General features: G+C 38.3%; 1 protein-coding gene across 1 annotated transcript; it reads left to right on the forward strand.

Annotated features, from left to right (window-relative positions):
- Positions 1–13,093: 13,093 nt before the first annotated feature.
- Positions 13,094–13,672, forward strand: LOC145979951 (uncharacterized). Its single transcript, XM_083112894.1, has one exon. The coding sequence runs from the start codon at positions 13,094–13,096 to the stop codon at positions 13,670–13,672; it is 579 nt and encodes a 192-aa protein (XP_082969020.1).
- Positions 13,673–19,922: the final 6,250 nt, after the last annotated feature.

Genomic DNA, 19,922 nt, shown 5'->3' on the forward strand with positions numbered 1-19,922 from the left:
ATGTTGCGGGTAGGTGTACTGACGAGGCTCGCCGTTGTGTAACTTTTGTCGTCCCAAGGCCTACATATTGTTGAATTTGCGTCATTGTGTCAACATTGATAGCACTCGCAGAGAGGAGAGGGAACAAAATTGTAGTTTTTCTAGATGTGTTTGCGTCACAATACGAAAATAAAAAAAAAGTACGTACGTGTGTGTGCATGTGCAGCACATCGTCCCCGCGAGAGAGGTTTACAAAGGTCCCGATATACATTGGCACCCGGGACTTGGAAATAATGCACATTCGCTCACCACTGTTGCCAGCTCTAGGTCTCTCTCTCTCTTCATCTTACAGCAACATTGGCATCTCTATCTTTTTTTTAGTTGCAGGCGGGTTGCCAACACACTCTAGTTAATAATGCTACATATTATACACACACACACGCACACACATAATGTGTTGCCATCCATCCATCCATCTCTCTCTCTTTTACGGCAGTATATATTTGTTGCCGGCTCTCCTTGCCCAGTGTGTGTATGTTACGCCAGTATATAAATTAGCTAAGCCCTTGCCAAGTAAAAAAAAGAGGTGTAGGTAGGTATTGGTAATACTGTCGGTTGTTTACTTTTCCCCTCTATCTCTCTCCTCTCTCTTTTTTGTAAAAAGCTATGGCAAAAGTACCAGTAGGTTGGCAAATTGCTTTATGCACTGTAAGGCAAGCCTCAAGCAAAGTTGCCAGCTCCTTGCTTTAGGTTAGGTTAGACCAAAATAAAAACCTTGGTGACTTTTCGAGTAAGATGTTGGCAATACTGCAAGACAAGCCTCAAGCAGTATTGCCAGCTCCTTGCTTTAGGTTAGGTTAGACCAAAATAAAAAACCTTGGTGATTTTATCGAGTAAGATGTTGGCAACGCTGCAAGGCAAGCCTCAAGCAGTGTTGCCAGCTCCTTGCTTTAGGTTAGGTTAGACCCAAAAAAAAACCTTGGTGATTTTTTCAGGTAAGGAGTTGGCAACACTGCAAGAAAATGAGGCTCATGCCTTACGAGAGAAATCCATTAAGGCGAGCCTCACCGAGCCTCATTTTCGGGCGTTGAACCGGGTTGATTACTCTACTTGCGTAGGTGGATGAAGAAGTTTACAGAAGGGGAAACCAGCATTGAAGACAAACAGCACAGTGGGAGACCATCAACTGCGACCACTGACACGAATCGTCAGCGAGTGGATGAGTTGATCGCGCGTCATTGTCCTTGATTTCCTGGCCGTACCATCAACAGCGAGCGGTACATTGAGACACTCCATAAGCTTAGAGAAGCCATTAGGAGGAAGAAACCGCACAAGAATCTGAAAGAGATTCACATTCACCATGACAATGCGTGACCACATACCTCTTTGGTAACAAAAGGGGCTGGTCCGTGTTCCCCCATCCACCGTACAACCAGATCTGGCACCCTCAGGCTTCTACTTGTTTTGTCCCATGAAGGACAGTCTTCGGGGACAACGATTGGATGACACAGACGAGGTGAAAGTGGCTGTAAAGAAGTGGATTCAAAGAGGATTCTAGAGTTGGGTTCAACGATGGTGCAAATGCATCGCTTTAAATGGAGACTATGTTGAGTCTGGTTTATATAGAGGAAGAGTCACTCCAACTACATATGTAATTTGAACGATCTACATCAGTTAATAAGGAGGTTATGACCACTTTTGCATTACTATCGGTACGGCCCACGTTCTTAACTAACTATAGAAACAACATAGTTGTTCTTTCTTGTTGCATATTTTGATGTGAAAAAACAAAATGCATGACGTAAAGTTTTAATAAAATCTTCCCTGAACCCATGTTATCATTTCGAATTGGCTCAGATTTTCAGTAAATGTCCAGAAATGTTCCCTCTTTTGAATCTTCGCATTAGTTATACCTTTCTGACTTTCTACACCATTCGAGACAAACGCAAACCTTAGGTAGGCCATATTGGGTTAAGGTACCTTAAATTAAATAATAATTTATATGTTTTGGCGGCACTTTGCTTGGCTGGGTATTTGCTATTTGGCAACAAAGATGATTTGATGGAAGTGAAAAAATATCTTGAGAGATGTGTCATCTGTGATTCGTGTGAATTCGTTATTCTTCATCGCATATCTTATCCATAGTGAATACTTATCACAATTTTTTCAAACTGCTACAACAGCTTCATAGATATAATTATGTTTCTGTTTATTGATATGAAATGAATAATTTCTGACTTGTATGACTTCAAGAATTGGAAATTTTCAGTTGTATTACGATTCTGATATATAGTATACACTGTTGATAGCAGATGCAAAAGGTTGTTATTCATTGTTTGAGGACATAAATTAGTTTAATTTACTGCTTGAAGTGCTTTTCATAACAGTTTGAAACATTTGTGTGGAATACAGTTGTAAGGGAAGTGTAGAGACAGTGATCACATAATTTTGAAATAACTTCTACTATACTCTGTCCCAGCTATCTTTAGAGCAGGCGAACGAGAACAAGTCTCTGCTCAAGAAGTGACGCGAGAGGGCCCCACCAATGAACACGGGAGAGAACGGTATTGCGTGGAAGGGGAGGGGGGAGATACCGCAGTTACCAGCCTTCAAGCAGCGTGTACTGATTCGCTCAGGCCACAAGATTCCCTCCGCTTCTCTGACGCTTTGCGCGGCCTTGCTCTACAGATACCTGGGACAGAGTATAGGATTTATATACCATGCAAATCTATAGTAAAAGAGTAAATCGAACACTATAATGACTGCCTATGTTCTGTCGAGGAATTTGTAAAGACAGAGATATGGCATTAACTTCAATTTATTACTTTGTTTTAAAGTTTCCAGTAGTATATTTTCAGATATTTTTGGTGATATGCCTCTAATATAAATTCATTTCATTCAGAAAGTGTGAAGGATAGGCATTCGTACCGATTCTGTGTCGTAAAAAAAATAATTTAAAAAATGTATCTGAATTTTCTGTGAAACCGTGTTATTCTCCTTGTAAAAAATCCCTTACACCCTGTATTGAAGTGCAAAAGGAGGCACAAACTGTGTATCTTTACACGAGGACAACCGAATGCCATCGCTAAAATTGTCCTTTGTTCTCCATTGACGATATACATACCAAGCTTATATTTTTCGTTCATAGATGGCAACAAAAGACAGTTCATACTTTAGGACGCAAAGATTACAAAATGGTCATTATTTTATATTTTGTATTGTACGGTAATTTAGCTCTAAAATATAGGAAAACAACCTGCATGATTAAGTTTAGAAAAATAACAAACTTATACCCAAAATTGATACGCCACAAAATATATTCACGCTGTTATTAATTACAATAGTAAGACTATTAAAGAAAAAGTTTATTGTATAGTAAATAGTTACTCTCCCAAAATCAATAATCTTCACTTCACCAAGTTAAGTACGCGTATTGACTAATAGATGTAAGTAGATAGTAAATATGCCTTTGACCGCAATCCTGATTTCTTGACCAAACGACCGCCAAAAGCTCAAAAACTCACTTTCTCTCCACGTTCCGCGCCTCATTTATTGCGCTGACGATGTTTCACGGCGCAGAAAAGCAGTGATGAGTGAAAGATGCACTCTCATCCTCTCATCCTTCAAGGATGAATGCACCTTATCGTAATTTTCCAAGTCCCGGGGGGGCCAATGTTTATATATATATCGTGACCTTTGTAAACCTCTCTCGGGGGAACACGATGTGCCACACACGCGCGCGCGCGTGCCTCTCATTATTTCCGTATTGTGACGCAAACAAACAAATAATAATTGTTGTTTTTTAGGATTCCTGGCCCCTATAACCTCGCCAGGAGTGCGTGGTGCCCAACCAAAAAGTAAAAGGTTCTAACGGCTGCGGTTGTAGATAACCACACCTCTATAGAGTTTCACGTGTTTCTTTTTTTTTCTCAAAAAATCCTATGGAACACCTCTGTTTATCAAAAATTCGAGATATTTGCAATTTAACGCAGGACTTGGAAAATTTTCGATTGATGAAAAAAAAATTGGTTTCATGACGACCTATGTTTATTTTGGTATGGGAGGACAGAGGACACCGAGACTCGACCGACGTACTAAACCCGACCTCTCTACGACTATTTGTTCAAAAGTTACGAGTGATCAAAGTTTTGGAGGGTGGGTTAACTTCTTACCCCTTGACCCCAGGACCACCCAAACTTGGTACATGTATTCTATACCTCCAAAATGGACAGGGAGGGTACCTTAGCTACCGGGATGGGGGTGTTTTTCGATATATTTTTTCGATAACTCTTACTATTTTCGAGATATTTGCAAATTTAAGATTTTTTAACACAGGACTTAAAAAAGTTTCGGATTTTTTTTTTTTTTTTTTTTTTTTTTTTGTTCCATGACAACCTACGCCAATTTTGTTATGAGAGGACAGAGGACACCGAGACGATGCTAACGCAAGAAATCCCAGCTCTCTATGATAATTTTTTTCGAAAGTTACGAGTGATCAAAAATATTTTTGGCAATTGGCCCACTCTTGACCTCCAAAATCCTCCGAAAATTTTAACACGTACTCTGCATCTCCAAACTCGACAAGAGGGTCAACGGGAAGGATATTCGCGCTATCTCTTACTGTTTTCGAGATATTTTGCAATTTAACGCTGGACTTGGAAAATTTTCGACAGATGGAGGTCAAATTTGGTTCCATGACGACCTATGTTTATTTTGGTATGGGAGGACAGAGGACACCGAGACTCGACCAACGCACTAAACCCGACCTCTCTACGACTATTTGTTCAAAAGTTACGAGTGATCAAAGTTTTGGGAGGTGGGCTAACTTCTTACCCCTTGGCCCCAGGACCACCAAAACTTGGTACGCGTATTCTACACCTCCAAAATCGACGGGGGGGGGGGGGGTAGCTTCGCTACCAGGATGGGGGTGTTTTTCGATATATTTTTTCGATAACTCTTACTATTTTCGAGATAATTTGCAATTTAACATTTTTTTAATGCTGTGGACTTAGAAAATTTTCGATTGATGAAAAAATTTGGTTTTATGACGACCTATGTTTATTTTGGTATGGGAGGACAGAGGACACCGAGACTCGACCGACACACTAAACCCGACAGGTGGGATGTTTTGTTTTGGCGCAGCTTTTTGACCTACTTTTGAAATGACCGGAACGTTGAAACGTTTACCGGAACGTTGAAACGTTTATACAGAAAGGTTGAAACGTATTGTCACGAATAGTCGAACGTGTTGTGAATGGCAAATAAAAATAAAAAATCTCAAATTCAAAATCGGTTAAACAAGACAGAACAAGATAAAAGTGGAATCTTCGGGCTCGCGTTTTTTTTTAAACCGACCTACTCCTGGAAGTGCTATATAAAATTTTCAAGAATTGTATTGGACGAAGATGATGACATCGATTTGAGTGATCGATATTGCTGAAATTTATCCGGTGTTCTCTATATGATCATGAAAAAAAACTATATTTATAAAATTAGAGGGAGAAAAAAGTGATAATCTAGAAGTCGCGAATATAATAACAGGAGAGATGGAAGCGATTCTGGACGAAAACGACAAGGAGAAGAAGAAACGTAAGGAGACTAATCGACGCGAGCAAGACAAAAGATGGTCTGATGTAGTAATACTACAGCATTTTAAGTGCCATGCATTCCTTCTTCGTTCGTAATGAAATCAACAAGTTATTCGAATTACGGAACTTGTCATTTGACCTCCCTAGCGAAGCATGTTCTAAAAAAAAAAAAATCATCGGAAGTTTTCATTTCGCAAGCCACGATGAACTTAGGAGGCACAGGCTTGTATGCATTCCGTCTTTCGTTCGGAGGGACAACATAACCAACCATTCAATGATGGGGCCTCCCCATGACGCAGTGGTAGCGTTGTCGCCTTGTAATCAAAAGAGTCCCAGGTTTGATAGGTGGTGGAGGCACATGGTGGTTCGGATCCCACTTTAAAACTGTAGGTCCAGTCTCGATTAGCCATACTGTGCATAAAGTGGACTTAAAACACCAACTCACCAACAACAACAACATTCAATGATGATAATGTTTATGAATTTGTTCGGATTGAGAAAGTAAAAATTATCATGGAAGAGCCACCTTCTTTTGAATATCCCCTTTCCTCTGTTCATATTTTCCGTCCTTGATTTTTATTATGTTTCCCGCTCGTCAGAGTCGAGCATGTTTTTTTTTTTTTTTTTTTTTATCACAGCTCTTCGTTTTTCATTTTTCTTTCAACATACAAATTCATGTTATCATGTCATGGAAACTCTTCTCCTTTTTTGCATTGCATAATTGAAGATTTGAAATAACACAGGATGATGAAAATGCTATTGGCAAACTTACGAAGAGGATAAATTTTGTAAGAATTCCCTTGTCAATATGAATACCTTATTACTAACTTTGTTTTTTTGTTTAATACGTGAAACCATATTACATTGAATATTAACATTGTCCTTATCCTGAGCAAGATCTATATATATATATATTTAATTTTTTAGTTCCTTAGATATGAAACGAGGAGACAAAAGTTTTATGAAGAGAAAAGTAACATGAATTAAGCGTTCTTTTCATTTCCTCTTTAATATCATTTTCATTGTTAGTATTACTCCTAAGTATTTGGATTTGGATAAACTGGTTCAAACAAGTTGTTATCACTTGGTTTCGGCCTGTAAGCACATATCTTAGATTTCACATTGCTAACTTCTAAAACCTATCTCTCTTTAGCTGCTTTGAAAAAATATTTTAGCATTATTCTTAATTTGTATTTACATCATTCCCCAGTAAGTCTACATCATCTGCATATGCTAAAACTACTTCGTTAGTTTCTTTTAGCTTCCTAAAAGCATATTGTAAGACAAAATTAAAAGAGCAATGGAGATAATGCATCTTCTTTTTTTTTTAATCCATCATGAATTGTACATTTGTCAGACATATTAACAAGTTTCTTCTCGACTAATTTATCTCTTTGGCATCTTTGACTTCAATCAAGTTAGGTTCTGCTGTGCGTACTTAATTTATTTCTGATTTATCTCCTACATGAACATTTAAAACGTCATTAAAATAGTTCTTCCATCTATTTTAAAATAGTCAGCCATTTTTTATCAAGTTTACTTTAGGTTGCCACCCCTCTCTCAATTCATTTGCACCTCTGATACTTTTTTTTTCTTTCTTTAATTTTACTTTTCAAGTAATCTTCTAAATTTGCTGTTCTTTAACCGCCCTAAGTGTATTTCTATTAGTGCCTCCCCGATGGCGCAGTGGTAGCGTCGTCGCCTTGTAATCAAGATATTCCGGGTTCGATCCCTGGTGGAGGCATGTAGTGGTTGGGATCCCACTTTAAACTACAGGTCCAGGCCCGATTAGCCTTACTGTGCATCAATCAATCTATTTCTATTAGGTTATGCAAACCATGGCTTACTTTTCTTGATTTATACTTTATTTAACTGCTGATTCTAATACATTACGTACGTGTTCCCAATTCTTATTTACGTCTGTTTCATTAAAATCCTGCAAAATTAAAAAATATATATACAATTGTATAGGTTGAAGTTCCTTATATGGAAATAAATTTCATTTTTTTTTAAATTCATTTTTTTTTTGCCAGGGATTGTATTTTTTTTATAGTGGCATGTGCTTTCATAACCAACTAACTAACTCTCTAGCCTTCTCAAACCCAAAAAATTCATGGCTGCATCAACACAGGCCTTCCATCTGTCCCTATCTTGAGAAAAATCTATATACTCTTTTCCATCCCTACCAAATTTTCCGTTAGGTCCATCCCAAATATTTGTCCTTCCATCTTCGTTTTTAGTTTTCCTACAGGTCTCTCTTACCATCAGGTCTCCCAACAAGAATCCTGTAAACTCCTTTTTTTTTCCTCTCCCATTCGTGCCACACATGGCCTGTCCACCTAAGTCTTCTTGATTTAATTAATCTAATAATATCTGGACATGAATATAAATTTATGTAGTTCTAAATTATGTAACCTTCTCCACTCACCTATCTTCTCACCCCTTTTAGATCCAAATATTTTCCTAACAATCTTATTTTCAAATACTCTCAAATTTATGTTCCTCTTTCAATATGACAGACCAAGTTTCACATCCATATAATACAAGAGGCAAAATTACTGTTTTGTATATTTTAACTATAAGTTTCTTAGAGAGAAGTAACATACATTTCCTAAATTAAGCCTACTTTTTTATTTTATGTATCCTCTTTAATATAATTTTCATTTTTGTTAATATTACTCCTAAGTATTTGAATTTTTTAAACTGGTTCAAATAAGTTATCATGTGCTAACCACTGAACCGGAAATCAACAGCGTTGAGGCAGGGGTCCCAGGTTCAAATCCTGGCCTGGGCATGGGTGTTATTTGTGGTGTCCCTTTATTAATTTCATCATCATCACATACTCATCTTCGCGTTTTAGCCAAAAGTAACAGAAATAAGTAAAATAAACAAAATCAATTAATTGGTGCTAACCACTACGTCACGAGGTCGACTGGTACAGAAAAGCTAATCGGGACTACAATTTAAAATAGGATCCGAACAACTAAGTGCCTCCGCCGGGTATCGAACCAAGAACCCCTTGATTGCAATACAATCGTGGATGCCCTCTCATGCACGGTGTTGAATCATGGACAATAAAAGCATCAGACCAAAAAATCGGTGCCTTCGAAAGATGGTGCTGGTTGCGAATACTACGAATCTATTAGACGTTTGAAAAAACTGACGAACAATTTGAAATAAATTGTGTATTCAAGAAAAATTCTAGACAGTTTGCTGTCATCAGATTTTACAATACTTTGAGCATGTAGCACGTCGTTTTGAAACTGGTCCTGGGAATCCATTCTCCAAGGAATAGAAGAAGAATAAATATCCAGAGTTTATTTACCAATTAGATGGATGGATCAAATTGAACATTTTATATGGACTCACATTTCCTTACGAGATGCATACAGAAATTTAATTTTAAGAAATAAAAAAAAACAAATTGAACATAATTTAGTTGTACAGAATATTTACGAGAGATTGAGTATCTATATATTTCCGCAGATGCAACGACAATCTGGATACAGCAATCCGCGACCATTATTAAGAGCTGTTGTTTGATGACTTAACAATCACATCACCGCAGAAACAGATGGAACTGGTGAATAAAAAAAAGCAGTTGTTTTGATGCAGCCATATCACTGCAAGAATCCTATATCCTTTCTTCCCGGTTACAGCATTATTGCTTCTAAGAGTAAAACTTCATTCACAGCCGCATATAAAAGCCATCATCGCAGAAACACCTCACGATATAGAAACATGGACGGCACATGTTTTTAGAAAATTACATTACTGGAGCATGCATACTTGAAAATACGTTTTTTTGACACTCACCTTTCAGAGCCTTTTTTTCCGCTCTTTTAGTTCTTCACTGCAATAAAACATAAAAAAAAAATTAGTATTAGATCGTAGTAGATTACACTGAGGGCCCATTGACAGACGATCTCTGCCTTACAGGAAAACATCGTAAGAGGAGACAGTCTTATAGGAAAATATCGTAAGTCATTTCAAAAGTAGGTCAAAAAGCTGCGCCAAAACAAAACATCCCACCTGTCGGGTTTAGTGTGTCGGTCGAGTCTCGGTGTCCTCTGTCCTCCCATACCAAAATAAACATAGGTCGTCATAAAACCAAATTTTTTCATCAATCGAAAATTTTCTAAGTCCACAGCATTAAAAAATGTTAAATTGCAAATTATCTCGAAAATAGTAAGAGTTATCGAAAAAATATATCGAAAAACACCCCCATCGTGGTAGCGAAGCTACCCCCCCCCCCTGTCGATTTTGGAGGTGTAGAATACGTGTACCAAGTTTTGGTGGTCCTGGGGCCAAGGGGTAAGAAGTTAGCCCACCTCCCAAAACTTTGATCACTCGTAACTTTTGAACAAATAGTCGTAGAGAGGTCGGGTTTAGTGCGTTGGTCGAGTCTCGGTGTCCTCTGTCCTCCCATACCAAAATAAACATAGGTCGTCATGGAACCAAATTTGACCTCCATCTGTCGAAAATTTTCCAAGTCCAGCGTTAAATTGCAAAATATCTCGAAAACAGTAAGAGATAGCGCGAATATCCTTCCCGTTGATCCTCTTGTCGAGTTTGGAGATGCAGAGTACGTGTTAAAATTTTCGGAGGATTTTGGAGGTCAAGAGTGGGCCAATTGCCAAAAATATTTTTGATCACTCGTAACTTTCGAAAAAAATTATCATAGAGAGCTGGGATTTCTTGCGTTAGCATCGTCTCGGTGTCCTCTGTCCTCTCATAACAAAATTGGCGTAGGTTGTCATGGAACAAAAAAAAAAAAAAAAAAAAAAAAAAAAATCCGAAACTTTTTTAAGTCCTGTGTTAAAAAATCTTAAATTTGCAAATATCTCGAAAATAGTAAGAGTTATCGAAAAAATATATCGAAAAACACCCCCCTCCCGGTAGCGAAGCTACCCCCCTGTCCATTTTGGAGGTATAGAATACATGTACCAAATTTGGGTGGTCCTGGGGTCAAGGGGTAAGAAGTTAACCCACCCTCCAAAACTTTGATCACTCGTAACTTTTGAACAAATAGTCGTAGAGATGTCGGGTTTAGTACGTCGGTCGAGTCTCGATGTCCTCTGTCCTCCCATACCAAAATAAACATAGGTCGTCATGAAACCAATTTTTTTTTCATCAATCGAAAATTTTCCAAGTCCTGCGTTAAATTGCAAATATCTCGAATTTTTGATAAACAGAGGTGTTCCATAGGATTTTTTGAGAAAAAAAAGAAACACGTGAAACTCTATAGAGGTGTGGTTATCTACAACCGCAGCCGTTAGAACCTTTTACTTTTTGGTTGGGCACCACGCACTCCTGACGAGGTTATAGGGGCCAGGAATCCTAAAAAACAACAATTATTATTTGTTTGTTTGCGTCACAATACGGAAATAATGAGAGGCACGCGCGCGCGCGTGTGTGGCACATCGTGTTCCCCCGAGAGAGGTTTACAAAGGTCACGATATATATATAAACATTGGCCCCCCCGGGACTTGGAAAATTACGATAAGGTGCATTCATCCTTGAAGGATGAGAGGATGAGAGTGCATCTTTCACTCATCACTGCTTTTCTGCGCCGTGAAACATCGTCAGCGCAATAAATGAGGCGCGGAACGTGGAGAGAAAGTGAGTTTTTGAGCTTTTGGCGGTCGTTTGGTCAAGAAATCAGGATTGCGGTCAAAGGCATATTTACTATCTACTGATGTAAACTAAAGTTCATTTGGTGCTTTAAGTCCACTTTATGCACAGTAAGGCTAATCTGGACTGGACCTACAGTTTAAAGTGGGATCCGAACCACTTGTGCCTCCACCGGGTATCGAAGCCGGGAGCCCTTGATTGCAAGGCGACGACACTACCACTGCGCCATCGTTGAGGCGTCTGATGTAAACTAAAGAATAAGGGGAAAATAAATAGGTAAATATTATTTTATATATGCGATTTCTTTACTATTTGAGAATATATCATATATTGCAAAAAATAATAATCGAAATTTCCTTGCAAATTGTAAAATTATTAACAATAAATGCATAATTTCACAATCCGTAGTTTCATAATGATTTTGTAACTAAATTGTTTCAAAGTTTTCTTAGCGACTGTAAAATCGTGGAAGAAATGGACATCCACAAACAAAATTTCACTTTTAATGCATGAATCAACACAGTTAAATGTGTAATTTTGTTATCTTTGAAATGATCTTGTCTGAACTTTCCAGTTGATGCATTTTTAGTGCATCACACGAAACACCAGCTGATAAAAGAGCCATTTTATGCATTTCTGTGTGCATTTTCACGCACCAAAAAGTGCATCACTTACAGATTATGCACGTTAATGTGTTATTGAAGTCAACATATATGTGTGAATTAACACGTTTTGGGTTCTGTGTGGTGTTAACCACTCTGCTCCAGTGGTCGGCTCCTTGTATCTGATACTCGTAGAGTTATATTGAATAGAATAGAATTGTCTTTTTTTAACCAGACGTGTTTCGACCTCGTGGGTCGTTCTTACAACCGACCCTTGTCAGACAATAAACGAAAAAACAAAAACAAAGAGAAAATACATAATGATCATGATAAGACAATAAAGATAATAAAAAGATCTGCAATGATAAAATAATACATTATTAAAGTGATTAGTATGTATGCTGTGGAGTACAGATAAGTTATAAGTCTTCAGTAGTGCTTTGTGTGTCTGTATGGGGGGGGGGGGGGCTGTTAAGTATGCATTATATGATGTGTAAGTACAGGTGCAATTATTAAGATTGATGTAGGTTAATGTAGTTGTTGGGACAATATTAGGTTCTTTAGTTGTATCTTAAAACTATGATGGCAAATAATGTTAGTGCAGGCAGTTTTTTCCATTCCATAATTCCTGTAACAATGAATGACTTGTTGTAGGTGGCGGTTTTATCTTTCGAGATTTTAAGACAATGGCATTTCTTTTAAATAGTGAGACAATTATAGGTCTTTCAAAATTCGGGAAGAAGCAAGAATTCCTAAAGCTACATCATGAAGTACTCGAATAGCGCAAGGAACACCCTTCTTTGATAGGTTCATAAGTTTAGAAATATATTTGGGAAGTCCTGTTAAGTACAGTTCATTAATTTTTACTCTTGGAAAATAAGTGTGGAGAGTAAACAGTCGATTATTTATCCCGAGGAAATGAAATGTATTCGTTCATTACTGAATATATGTTACATTCTACCGCATTCTACAGGGTGAGTCAAAAGTCACTGACCACCCCTTATAAAATGAAAGGGAGTGTAGATTGGAGCAGTTGGTCATGGTAGTAATATGTTAGGCCTAGGGGGTAACTTTTTGATGCATGTCATGACAACGTCCGCCATCTTGGTGACCGCCATCTTGGATACAACTTAATCTCTTTAAATAGGAAGGGGAACATGTGGGATATGGTTTTGGGCTAGAATTTCACCAGAAATTCAGTGGTGCAGTCAGATTTATGAAAAATTTAATGATAAGGAAGTTATGGGCACATGAAAGTGATAATTACGTATCATTTTCAGGTGCTGAACCATGCCATTGACCAAGGCCGAACGAATCCAGATCATCAAGCTGTGTGTGGTGGGGGGCAGAAGTACCCGTGCTGTAGCTCGTGATTTCAACGAATGGAACCCAGTGTCACACGTTACAGTGTCCCAATTGCTGACCAGGTTCGAAGAAAGCGGTACAGTCCAGGACAGGTCACGATCTTGTAGGCCCAGAACTGCCACTGACGAAGGAACAGCTACGGCAGTGCTAGCATTGTTTGCCATGTCTCCGCAGCGCAGCACACGTCGAATGTCTGTGCAATGTGGTGTCAGCCAGAGTTCCATTTGCAGGGTGTTAAAGATGGTTAAGTTGGACCCGTACAAGTTGCAGCTGCAGCACCGTCTCTGTGAGGACGACCCAGATAGGAGAACGCAGTTTTATGAATGGGCTGTGGAGCAAATTCGCCAGGACCTACGCTTTGCACTGCATATTCTGCATTCTGATGAAGCAAATTTTTATGTGAATTGGAATGTGAATAAACACAACATACGGTATTGGTCCTCCGAGAACCCGTTATGGAGAGATCCGAGCAACATGGTTGATGCTGGGAAGGTTATGGTGTGAACCGGGATCTGGGGGACACGTATCATTGGCCCATTCTTCATTCATGATAATTTCAATGCAGAGGACTACTTGCAGTTGTTACAAGAACACATTTTCCCATCAGTTTTGACGGAGGATAATGGCAGCTTCCCCTCATATTTTCAGTAGGATGGGGCACCTCCTCATTATGGGCGACAAGTTCGTCACTATCTGAACCTCCAGTTTTCTGGTCGATGGATTGGTCGACGTGGGCCAGTGGAATGGCCTCCCCGACCACCAGGTTTGCCCCACTCCCACCCTGTGGGATCATGTGAAGTCAATCGTGTATGCCGAAAAGATTCCGGATGTGGATCACTTGGAACAACGGATACTGGATGCCTGTGCACAAATCACACCGAGATATTGCTCCGTGTCCCAGAACATGGTTAAACCGTCTCAACATGTGCATAGCACAAGTAGGACAGCATATTGAACACATTGTGTAACTTGCATGTGCCCATAACGTTCTTATCATTAAAATTTTCATAAATATGGCTTCACCACTGAATTTCTGGTGAAATTCTAGCCCAAAACCATACCCCACATGCCCCCTTCCGATTTAAATAAATGAAGTTGGATCCAAGATGGCGGACGTTGTCATGACATGCACCGAAAAGTTTCCCCCTAGGCCTAACATATTACTACTATGACCAAATGCTGCAATATACACTCAGACCACGTACTGTTATTCGACATTTCGGTACAAGGAACAATTAACGATAGTAGGCCGTACATACAGATCGCTAGCGCAATTTAATAGAAGACAACCATGGTTTCACTATTATCCCCTTCCACGATCGGTTAAAGTTCTATTAATATATTACGAGCTGGACAAATACGCCCACCAGCTCACTTAACGAAAATAGGAATTAAACGACACCAAAACTATACATGCTGTAATGACAACCTCGATTCTAAACTTATTATTGAAATGCACACGATTCTCACAACAACATACAGTACATAAAAATATTGAGGGCGTCTGACTACTATGCGAGAGACCCGGGTTCGATCTCTTGGCGGTGAATAACATGGACTTTTTTCACCTGTTCAAGGGGCTCCGGCGTCCACCGAGCGTCGTATAAAGTGGGTACCAGGGGGAAACTCTGGGAAGGCTAAAGGCGGCCAGGGGCGTGATGATGATCACATCACCCCCCCCTCCTTCGGCCGTGATCGAGAAAATGTGGCGCTCTAACTCTATACCCCCTATACGCCTTCATGGCGTGGTGCAAAGCACAGGAGAGCACTTTACTTTTACGCTTAAAAATTGCATTCCCTACATGTCCTTCCCTTTATCAGATTTTCCCCCGCCACTTATTAGGATCTTACATGGATAAGCCCAAAAAATGTCAACTCGCAATTAGACAGAACATACAGTGTAAAAGTGGAACAATCATACCTTATTTACAAAATCCTGTCTTTTCACTGATGAATTCATTCCCATTATGCAGAGTGAAAAATGATTTCCCATATGAAACAGAAACGTTGGCCAAAGTCGACAGCCTTTGTTGACAGGATCAAAACAAGAAATGGAAAGGAATCTAGTTGTAGTAATACGTATCAGGAAATTGAAAAATCTTTTCCATTAAATTCCCAAAGATCCAATCAGACATTCCAAAACGAACGGAACCTAATAAGCAAAGAAAGTGGAGAACGAGAAGAAAGATAAAAAATGTGCACGAGAAAAGAAAACCTGATCTACCGCGCGCGCGAGTGAGAGAGAGTTGGAGGGAGAAAGGGAAATAGAGAGGGAGGGAGGGAGGGAAGGAGAGAGAGAGAGAGAGAGAGAGAGAGAGAGAGAGAGAGAGAGAGAGAGAGAGAGAGAGAGAGAGAGAGAGAGAGGGAGAAAGGAGAAAGATAGAAGAAGGGTAAGGGCGAAATATTCCTTTCATAAAAAAATAATAACGAAATGAAACGGAGGAAGGAGGGTAATGATGCTTGACTCCTGTAGGCGGAACGTTCCACTATTGATCTAGGCCAGATCCACCCCCCAGTGACTCCAAACCGCAGCTGGCCTCCCCTGTGATTACACGGGGCACCTTCTGACAACGCTTCCTCCTTCCACATCGCTCATCTCTGATTTTCGCAAACTTCCTCTTCAATTTTCACCGTCTTACCTTGGGGAAAGTGGCAATATGGAAGAAGAGAAGGTGAATGCGAAAGTAGGCCTGGAGAAGACTCCTCTGGGGATAACGTAAGAAGTGGTGCCGACACGCTAATTAAATTCTGGAGAAATATGTGTAACTAAAACTAGGCTCCAAGGAAAGGACTGAGGTTGTTTATCTGTCGTTGCAAAGTCACAAACGTCCAATAGATGGCAGAGTTTTACTGCATGAAAAAAAAAGTAATTTCGCTAATGCAAAATGCGGGTAAAGAAGAAAATAGTACTAAATAAAATTAATAGTATTTTCTTTTGATTTCTCGTCGTAATGAACACATTCGTTACATAATTCCTGTTGATGTTTTTATTAATTGATAAAACTAAACGTTATTATTAGGTAGAAAATACTAAACAAATTACAGTCCGTCTACCTTAGCTGAAACCATGGACAGCAGTGCGCATGCGCCAATTGGACTTGTTCAGTGTCAAAATAGGGGTGATGGCTGAAATCACAGACCTCTAATTACAGACTGAAAACGATGGGCTTTTGTTTGAAGCCGTGCATAGTCATGAGGCTACAAATATGGCAGATATGCACATTAGAGTTTGTTAAGTTTTCATTTTTGTGAATAAAGTATTTGTATTCACGTGTGGAGTGTAATATGTAGAGTTATATACTTCTTAGTAAACTTAAAAATTACAATATTGTGTGGTGCAATGACTCACAATCTTCAAAATAGTTGTTTCAAGTAGAAATATGAAGGTATGCTCCCCGCCATGTTAGTATCTCCCTCTCTACGAAATGTTTGGCTTAAAGTTGACTCATATAAAGATGTTTACGTTTCCCGTCTGGTACCTGGAGGTCTGTGGCAAATAAGATTTTGGGAAGGTAAGGGTCAGGGGGTGCTCGTCAGGGGGTGCTCGTTGCTATGTGAAGTACGTATGCATTACGTCATCTGGGAGGATCGGGTTTGACGGTGCTCATTGCTATGTGCAGTAAGTTTGGTGCGGGGTACATTTAACTACTAACACGTCGCAAAAATCGGAACAAGCAGGTTGTAGATTTTGTAGCGTTCCATTTATTTTTATTGTATTTTTGTACTTTTAGACTGCAATCATGTCTAATTGTGCTGTAGCAAGCTATGAAAACTATAACCAGAAAACTAAAGGAACTGACATAAAATATCATAATTTCCAGTCGATAATTGCGTAAGTAAACAGTGGATTCATGCTTGTAGACGAAATGTAAAAAATGCAAGTGTGCAGTGCCAATTATTGTGAAGAAGATTATGTGCGAGATCTAAAAGCAGAATTTCTGTATTTTCCACCAAAGAACGTGCTGAAGCCAACTGCAGTGCTATCGCTAAAATTACATCCAATTACTTTAGTACCAAATAATCGAGGAAATGGTGTAGTTCTCCTAAACACTTATCTTCACAATATGCTTCGCTTGTAGGACGTGCTGATAAGGTTTGCAGAGCTGTACGCTACGAAAGATATGCAATAAGGAGACGTGCCCTAAAGAAGCTAAAGACTATGCTGCCAGAAAAGAGAAAAATATATAGACGAAGGTATATGCACAAACTGCAAGCAATGTTTCGTTGTTGGAAAACATATTCGATGGTTTACAAAGGAGAAACACACGTCTGCATAACGAAGCAAATAAATTAAAGATTACAAACAACCTCTATCAACCTGCTTTAACTGAATAAAGAAGTCCAAAATCTACAACGTAACCTAACCGACAGTAGCACAAGAAAAGTCATCAATATCTTGAAAATGTGTTCAACTAGTGCGAAGTACGTAGTGAGCCTAACTGATTTGTTATGTACATTTTATGTAAGTCGGTTTTATAATTATTAACAAATTCATTTAACACAGACCGATGTTGATTGTGATTCGTATGTTCACATTATCGTGAAGAACGTTGTCGGAAATATGCATTTCGAAGATCGCGTACTAACTTCCAAGCTACTGGAAATTAAATTCACTTAGTACATCTTCAATTCGAGTTACATAGAGTTGTATGCACGATGGTAAATATTGCATGAGTGAATATTACACCCATCATTAAAATGTTTCAACTTTGTTCAATTTTGGTATTTCACAAATATATTGTGAATAATTTTGTACCCTTGTACTCAATATAAACCAATGGATGTTACATTATTTCTTTGTAGTACATTTCTGTCAAAAAGAGCAACATCTAAGATTAGTGTAATGCAAGTTACATCGTTAATGTACAAATGTGTGTCGCATATCAGCCTTGGAGTATATTTTCGGGTTATACAACTCAGACACACATGGGAATGGAAATGGAAAATCTGCGGACAAAGTCCTTTAACGAATAATAATTCGTACACTTGCACGGTCAATCATTGCGAGTTCATGTAACTTTTCTCCTTTATTGTTTAATTAAACTAAGATATTTTCATCGATATTCTCAAAGCGTTTCATTTACCGTGTGATCAAAAATCTATTTCTATAGGCTTGAATTAGTAGGTTAAGACATTTAAGTTTGATGTTCCTAGTACTCATCAAGTATTTCGAGTAGGTTAACTTAGTTAAATTAGTACTTGTACACTTTGACTCATCTTCAGCACGCGTTTGTATGTAAAGTTCTAAATACGAAAAAATACTTTTTAGAACTATGACAACGATAACTTGCAGCCAAATTTGAACCAGAGAAATTAAAAATATCTGCAAATTAAAAACTGGAATTGCGTTTTCAAAGTCTGAAACTACTATCTTACAAACTATTTCATCATTCTTCCTCCACATAAAACTTTTCAAAAAATTTTTGCATGTGGAACTTTGATCCGTACGTAAATTATTGTACAGTAAATAAATATATGAAGAAGGTTGGGAATTCTTTCGAATTTAGAGTAAGTATCAAATGCAGAGTAAAAATTTATCTAGATTGTATGTTGCTTCTTTCACTTGATAACTTCAAAAATAAAGTTACATTATGGTGAATGGTAAAGATTGGATTTTAAGTATATCAGTATAATTTTAATACTTTCTGATGTTATGTAAAATTTGAAATGTTCCTGGAAATGATTGCAACGTTCTGAATGAATAAGAAGGAACTATTTAGTCAGAAAACTAAATATTAGGCATTTTTACTGCGTTGTGTTAAATGTTGTAAATAGATTGTACCGGGCTACTATCGCATTAGAAATTACGGTTATTCAAGTTTGGACTCCAATTAAAAGTTAATCAGTAGAACCACATAAAAACGAGTTACATCAAAATTCAGCTTATTCAATTCTGTGTCAATCTATAGTTACCAATTTATTTTTGATTATGCCTTCTATTTTTATTATCGTGAGAACAAGATAAGATTATTTTTTAGTTTGGCAAACTATCGCTCTCTTTGAGATTCTATAAATAAAGAACGGGTGTTTTTTTATTTATAGATTATATATTATATAATTTATTTATTTATTATCCAAACTCTAATATCCATAATTTATAATCCGATAGTACTCCTGTGACTTTCTGTGAGCCCGTAGTACCTCGGAGGCCTCTGTCGATCTCCTTGGCGCAGTGCTTAGCACAGGGGTCCCGGATTCGAATCCAATCGGGCAAGATATTGATTTGTCCTTAATGGGAAAATTGAGAATTTAGTAAATGTGATAGTATATGTGAAAACAAATATTGATTGATTGATTTGCTTCATTTTACTTCGCTTCTTGTGCCACTTTTGGCTAATTTGCGAAGATAGGGATGAGTGATGAAATGATGAATGAACACTCACAAACATCCATGCCCAAGCCAGGATTCGAACCCAAACCTCTGGCGTTGAAGTGCGATGTGCTAACCACTACGCCAAGGAGGCCGGTTTGTGGATACAAAGAAAGAGATAGAAAGGGGGGGACTATCTCTTATGCGTTTTCCTTTCATATTTAAAAAAGACAGAAAAGCAAAAATAAACCAAATCTGTCAATCAATTCTTTCTTTGTAACTCTTTCACTATGCAATTCTTCTTTAGCATGCAACGTTTCTTATTAAAATCATAATACGATTTATGAAATGATGAAATCTGAAATTCTAATTAGAACACGGACAACCTTCTTTGTAATATATCGATGATGTTTCAGAAAAATGAATTTTTACAATACTTTTGCA

This window comes from Lepisma saccharinum, chromosome 27 (genome assembly GCF_977018435.1).
Source record: "Lepisma saccharinum chromosome 27, izLepSacc3.1, whole genome shotgun sequence".
Classification (NCBI taxonomy): Eukaryota; Metazoa; Arthropoda; class Insecta; order Zygentoma; family Lepismatidae; genus Lepisma; species Lepisma saccharinum.